At 33.5% G+C, this 7,297-nt stretch overlaps 1 protein-coding gene across 1 annotated transcript; it reads left to right on the forward strand.

Annotated features, from left to right (window-relative positions):
• Positions 1-2,842: 2,842 nt before the first annotated feature.
• On the forward strand, positions 2,843-6,837 carry LOC100169151 (longitudinals lacking protein, isoforms H/M/V). Its single transcript, XM_001950861.5, has 4 exons — positions 2,843-3,192; positions 3,267-3,456; positions 4,300-5,065; positions 5,125-6,837. Exons 2-4 carry the CDS (start codon positions 3,280-3,282, stop codon positions 5,247-5,249), a joined length of 1,068 nt encoding a protein of 355 aa, XP_001950896.2. The 5' UTR covers positions 2,843-3,192; positions 3,267-3,279; the 3' UTR covers positions 5,250-6,837.
• The last annotated feature ends 460 nt before the right edge of the window (positions 6,838-7,297 follow it).

A 7,297-nucleotide genomic window follows, 5' to 3' on the forward strand; every position in this document is an offset into this window, starting at 1 on the left:
AAAATTTGATTTCAAACGATCATAAAAATTTAATTTGACTTTCGTATAGATATTTTTTGTTTGATAAAGGTAGATAATCTTATAAGGAATCTTGTATTACATTTTCATATCTTAGATTTAAAAAGAAAAATGTTTATGAATTTCTAACTCATTTTTACTTTTGACCCCCCAAAGTACCAACTAGATTCACTTTCCTATCAGAAAAGGTACTGTTGAAGAAAATCCAAGCACTTTTACTGTCCTAAAAGGTGATGACAGACACAAAAATAAAAAAAAAACACACATCATTGTAAAATCAATACATTCATCGTTCCACTCAGAATCTAAAATTGAAAATTTCAAATGTCTATAAATATCTCAAAACTGCAAGTATAGTAAATGATAAAATAAACATTTGATAAACATTTCAAGTACCGTTGTCCGTTATTAATTGATCCCCCATTATAGTACCAACTAGATTCACTTTCCCATCGGGTAATATATTGAAGTTGAAAATCGATTTTTATTATTATAAACATTTTTACTGTCTCGAAAATGGATGACAATTTTAATTTAAAAAAATATTTTATTGTAAAATCAATACATTCATCGTTCTGCTCAGAATCTAAATTATTATTCAAGCGTTAGCATATCATTTTAAATTTATTAGTTTTATCAGAAAATACGATCAATAGTGTCGTAGTGTTTTTATTAATTGGATAATATACGTTGTGGAATTTTGGTAATACTTCTATAAATACAGAGGGATTAAAGTTGTTCTCCGCAAAACAGTTTTACATTAATTGTAAGACGGAGACAACTCATGCGGGTGTGACGTTCTCTTAAGTATTAGGTAATAGTTTATCATAGGTACACAACACTGTTTACTATTATTTAACACAAGTTTGCCGAATAAGTTGAATTTTGTGTGATGTATTAATGTACTCCGGAACTGCGTCGAATTCACGAGTTCACGACATATTAAGTTACGCATTTTTTCCTGAAATCCCGTTATAAAACTAACGATTATAATACTAGTGTAGTACACTATTGAATATTCACGTGATCACAATTGAACACTTATACATATTTTATATTATAGGCACTGTAGTATTTTGTTTTCCAAAAATCATTGTAAAAAAATGGCTTAGATAGAACAATTGAAATATTACAGCTTTTCATATTAATTATTTTCACATAAAACATGATAACAGAATAATAATATATTATTATCTTTAATAAATATTGCAATAATAATAATAATATCAATATTGATATACAAGTAGTAGTCTACTAGTGTACTATAGTGTACTACACTAGTATTATAGTCGTTAGTTTTATCTTACACAATAATATTATTATACTTTATGAGGTACAGACACCATAGTTACAACGACATACCAATTACGTCGTATCATAATATTATATTATCATGATGATGACGCGGAGGAAATTCGTTGTTTTACGAAAAATACAAATAAAGCATTGATAATCGATACCCCGGCAATAAACGATAATTTTAATATTAATTTTTTTAGTATAATAATATATTTTGATTGTTTATGTTGCGATAACACATAAATAAAATATTGATCAATGAAGTCTGACCGATGGTTTTGAGAAGGCAAAAAGCGCGCAAGGAAAGGAAAGGAAATAACATATTATTATTACTATTTTATTAGATCTAAATAATATTAATTATTATAAAACACAATAATGTTACTTGGTAATATTATGTATCTAATTATGAGCAGGACGAGTCGTTGACCGTCATTGAAAAACAACATGCGTGCTGATAAAATCTCTCGAAACGCTTTTTAACAATTTTCGGGCGTGTCCAGCACTCCAGTGGGTTGCGGACGAACGTTTTACATTTTATTTTGATTAAAAATCTTATAGGATTTATTTTGTCGATAATTCGGACGTAAAGGTCACCTGGATTTTTAAAATAATAAATTATATTATAATATTGTTATTTTATTGTATTATAAACCCACGTGACGTAATATGACATTATTCAACAGGCCGAACGTGTTCCCGGCACGGACGAAAGCAATGTTAACCGTTAGAAAAGATGTTATTAAAATCATATTTTTTAGCTTCAAACGTCGCACAGCAATACAATATTAATATGTTTTGTAAAATTCAACTTTTAAAAATCAGAGGTGGGAAACGCAAAAGAAGAAAATGGCCTCCGCGTCGACGATAATCTTGGGAACGTTATTGGAGGGGAAATTATGATAATAACAACAGCCGTTTCGTCCTAGGCGGAACGGAACAAAATAATATTATTAATAATTATTAATATTGTGAATGATAATACTATAGTGTCCGTCCTTCGTTAAATCATATCGTGTACTTTCTACATTGCGTGGCCGCCGTCGCGGACCTCTACATTTTAGACCCGATCAAGCATAAGGCAACGGCGATAGATGATGGGCGGGTAGCCGGGCGAAGGGGAATATGGCGTTGCTGCGGCGCTTTCGTCCGTTCGTCGTTTTCTGGCTCGGTGCCGAACATCGTTCCGTCAGCCGGCAAACGGCCCGTCCCCGCCCCGCGCTGCACCGACGCACCATCGATCGGCAGGCGGGCGGCCGACCGGCTTACTTGCAGCTGCCACAAGCCACACCCGACGCCGGTGCCGTGTTCTGTTCCTGACTCGGCTTGCCGCCCGACCGCCCGTCGCCCGCGCGCCCCGTCAGCCGTGTACCGCCGACGAACTCGGTCAACGGTCGGCCGGCGGACGGGCTCGGTTCCGTCACAGAACACGGGACCGGCGGTATCGTATTCGGCGGCTCGTGCGCGCAGCGCCAAAATCCGCGTTCTGCGCACCGCTCGACGGCCGCCGACCCGGACGCGGACCCGGCTCTTGCTTTGTTTCGTACTTGATGTGAAGTCGGACGGTCGTGCTCGCTGCTCCGCCACTTAAAAAAAAAAAATCAAACGACTCCCCGCTTAAACGTTGTTGATAATATTTCATATTCATTACTTCACAGTCTCGCATCAGACGCACGTTACGTAACTTGAAAAGTATTTATTTATTTATTAAACTGTTTTTATTTACGACAATTATTTTGTTTTTTTTTTTAAATGACTTGACAAAAGTTACTCAGTATTAAACCAAAAAAAGAACGCGCATTGTTAATCGTTGTTTAACGATAATTTTTTTTTTTACAAAAAATTAAATTTTGTAAATGTTGTTTATATTTTAAGGTGAGTTGTGAACGCATATTTTCTTTTCATTTTTATTCCGAATATGTTTTAATAAGTTGTTTTACTTTTCATAGTACTGTGATAAGCATGGCGGGAGACAACCAACATTTTTGTCTGCGCTGGAACAACCACCAAAGCACGTTGATCAGCGTATTCGACACGTTGCTGGAGAGCGGCACGTTGGTCGATTGCACGTTGGCGGCTGAGGGTCAATACCTAAAAGCCCACAAAGTCGTTTTGTCGGCATGCAGCCCATACCTAGAGGTAAATATAATATTTTGTTTATAAACAATTGTAACTTACCTATTATTATTGACTATTATCGTAATTCGCATTGTGAGTACATTAGTTGGTAACTCAATTTTGTGTTTCACGCGTTTTCCAATAGTAAAAATTCCAGTCTTATAGTTTATTTGCAGAACGACTGACTGCATTAGTTCAATAGTTATTGATGTCATTAATTATCTTTTTATGTCAATATCTTATATCGAATATATTCTGATCGTTTTTTTTACTGTCTTGTGGTGGCACATTTTTTTTCGAAAAAGATTTTCGTTCATTCATACTTCATTGTAGGATCTTTGAATAAGTACCGAATTACAATTTTATACGATACATTTCCCTATTTATTGTGTATAAACGCATCTATAAACAATTTTTTAAGATATTTTGTCTAAATTTCGTTTTTACACTAAGTGGACTTCTAAATTTTTTACTTACCTAGTACCTACCTATCAGCAATCCAGGGGGATTACCAAGATTTATTTTTAATAAGAAGTAATTAACTATTATCAGATAAACAATTATGATATTTTATCAATTGAATGATTACTTTTATTAGTATTTTATTTTTTTATTTAATGAATTTCAATTTTTTTTATTGTTATGCATTTATGAAGGACGTCTTAAGATTATAAAATTGTCTGCAATAATTAGGTTCTTCAGTTCTAGTTCTAGAATCAGTTATCAATTTTATCATTTATCATTGTAATTTCTACCATTATATTAAATAAAATTTCTAGTATATTTCTAGTCTACTTATATTTCATACAATTCTGTTATCAATAGTTTTATAATTATTTTAATAAACAATTATTTTTTTTCCAGCTTTTATTAAGCCAACATTATGAAAAGCATCCGATCGTCATACTGAAGGACGTTAAGTTCCAAGAACTAAAAAGTATGATGGATTACATGTACAGGGGAGAAGTTAACATTTCCCAAGACCAGTTAAGCACGTTCCTGAAAGCTGCAGAATCTCTGCAGATCAAGGGTCTGACTGATGGTGGTGGCAATGAAGACAGCGCAGCCTCTTCAGCACCGGCCAAGGCACCTGTTGCCACTCCGGTCAGAAAACCAATCCAACAGTCTGTCACACGTGGTCCATCTACAGTAGCACAGGGTTTAACGATAGAGAGGAGGCCAGAAAGTCCACACATCAGGTCTCGTGATGATAGCGCCTCACCTACTAGAAAACGCAGGCGCAACCAGCGTAGGCCGTCGACAAGTGACGATCCCGACAGTCATATTGATACAAGCAACTCCTGTGATGTACCGCCCCTTCAGTCCGGAGCCCTGAGCGGCGTCGGTGTTCCTAACATTCCTGCCACCATAACCAAAGGTGCGCCGTTGGATGACGGTGATCATGAGACTGATAACAGCCGCATCAACAACCACGATGCATCAGCTGCTGAAGGTGTGGCAGGACCAAAGATCGAACCGACTGGTGAACTGATTGAACCTAAGACTGAGTATTTGGAAGATATGAACAACGAAGACAGTATAGAAGACTTGACATTGGATGATGATGACGATATGGACAATAGTATGGACATGTCAAGAGCTGGACCATCACATGATAACTCTAACCAAAGTATGTATGACATATTATTATTTATGTAAATTGTATTAAATTATATTTTATTATTTAAGGTTTTAATCAATGGCCAATGTCTGGAAACCAAACCACGGATGAAGTGTTTATGAATGCACAAGAAGCAGTTGGAGCTCACAGGGATACTCAAGGTAAGACTCGATTTAAATTGTATGGCTTCTAAACACATGGCCTTTCTTATGATGGGTCGTATGTTTGGGAGCATTGAAAAAATTTGGTGGAATTTCATTCTTTTATTCTTTGAACTTTGATCACAGCGTTGATCAACTATGCAAATATAATTTTAATGTTTCTGTTCACCAAGTTTTTTCAATTATAATCATAGAATTATAGCTGTGGCAGAGCCTTAGGTAAGGTTCACATGTGGAATCTCTTATCGTCATTAGTTATATATTCACATTTGGACCCAGCCTTGGTTCGGTTTGAGCTTTGAATGGTACTTTTTTTTTTTCTGGGCACTTTTTGGCTGTTATTTAGTAACCTGCGGTGTAGGAAATCATTTGCTAACCACTTTTTTTCTTTTGTATATATATTTTTTTTTATAATTTAATTTTGCAATTACTATTCCTCATTGTCTTGTTATAAACAAAGCCTACGGAGAATAATACATATCATAATTAAGTAGGTCATGAGGAATCAAACAGATAATTAATATGGTTAACCTTTAACTTAAAATAATTTGATCCCCTCAAAAGATCTCTGTTTGGGCTTAATATGCATACATATTTATTTATAATCTATTCCTTATATTTCTTTAAATTAGTAATCAATTTGTCAAAAGTTGGACTAGAGCGAAAGGAGGCTCGTAAGTTATTCTTTTGTGGCAAATTGAATTATATCTATCCTTTCTTATTCCTTTTGTGTATAATACTACAGTAAAAATCTGTATTTTAAATTTCACATAGCTTTATAATTTAAACAACAAGTTACGATTAAAAATAAGTTTTTCTCTTTGGACCCATGAACTTGTGATTTTGAGCTTGTGTTGTTATATAGGTTCTGTGGGTCCTGAGGAAAACTTAAGCTTAATTTTCATCATCCTTACAGAGATCTGACCTTTCCCCTTATAATATACTTAAATGTATTTAACATACATACAAATTAATATTCATCTGGTGAGGGAGTTTGAAAATAAGATGGCTGCAGTAGGGGAACGGGGTGCAGTTTAGCAAGTATGATCACATTATCATGTCTAGTTATCAATTTTAAACTTCAGTGTCTATATTTTTAAAAAAGAATAAAAGCATTTTAAATTAAAGTCAACTCTAATTTCTAAAATCTAAATCGTCCAAACCATTCACAAGAATCAATACAAGGATCAATGATGAAGAACTTGCTGATTGGAGGTAAGTATAAGGTAACCGGTAAATAGGGATTCTCCACACCTCTTTATAATTCCTTTATTTTTCCTATTCACTCCTATCATTTCTTTTAGATTTAATAATTTTATTTTGATTAATATTGCATAATTATTTAAAAGGCCCTTTTCAGGGCCTTGTTTAATGTCTTAATTATTTTCTTAGCATAAGTAGGAAACAAGACCAGTCCATTAGTAGTAGGTGTAAGTTTTCTTGGCTAGTATTTTTAATTTTTATACTAGACAAGGATTGACAATTTTTTTTGACTATTTACTGTGGTATTTTTTTTATCCTTTATTCCATATGGAGAGTAAAATGAGTAAAGAGAATGGTTAGTGTTCGAAAAAAAAAAAAATATATAAAAAAATATAAAAAATAAAATCATAAATTTGTGAGAATAGGAAACAGCGGTTTACTATCAGGTTTTCAATAATAACATACTGTTACCATGTCAACATTGAAGATTGAAGATTGTGTCGTCCAAAGGTAAGTGAAATTATTTTCAGCCCAAATATTGTTCTCAATATTTAATTATTATTGAGATCAATAATTATTGGCCAATTAAATATTTTTAAGTGTGATCTATGATGTGAATTAACGATTAATTTTTTTTATCAACTTTTCTTTGAACTATTGTAATTTAATGTAATGTATAAGTACTTTATCATACTACTTCATTGAATTGAATTTTTCATATTTTTAATTAACTTAAGTAGATCGTTTTTATGTAAAGGGGCACGATTTTCGTTTTCAGTATCCTTTTAATTATTTATTTGTGAAATTACTTACGTTTTTGTTCTGTAAAATACTATGCAGGTAATTAATATTTAATGAAAAACACTTGGTGCCTTAA

This window comes from Acyrthosiphon pisum, chromosome A2, assembly GCF_005508785.2.
Source record: "Acyrthosiphon pisum isolate AL4f chromosome A2, pea_aphid_22Mar2018_4r6ur, whole genome shotgun sequence".
NCBI classification, from domain to species: domain Eukaryota; kingdom Metazoa; phylum Arthropoda; class Insecta; order Hemiptera; family Aphididae; genus Acyrthosiphon; species Acyrthosiphon pisum.

Bases quoted from the DNA above. Each gene is read 5' to 3' on its own strand.
- LOC100169151 (XM_001950861.5), top strand. From the start codon at position 3,280: ATGGCGGGAGACAACCAACATTTTTGTCTGCGCTGGAACAACCACCAA. The intron at 3,457-4,299 runs GTAAATATAATA...TTTTTTTTCCAG, and splicing joins CATGCAGCCCATACCTAGAG to CTTTTATTAAGCCAACATTA. The intron at 5,066-5,124 runs GTATGTATGACA...TTATTATTTAAG, and splicing joins ACATGATAACTCTAACCAAA to GTTTTAATCAATGGCCAATG.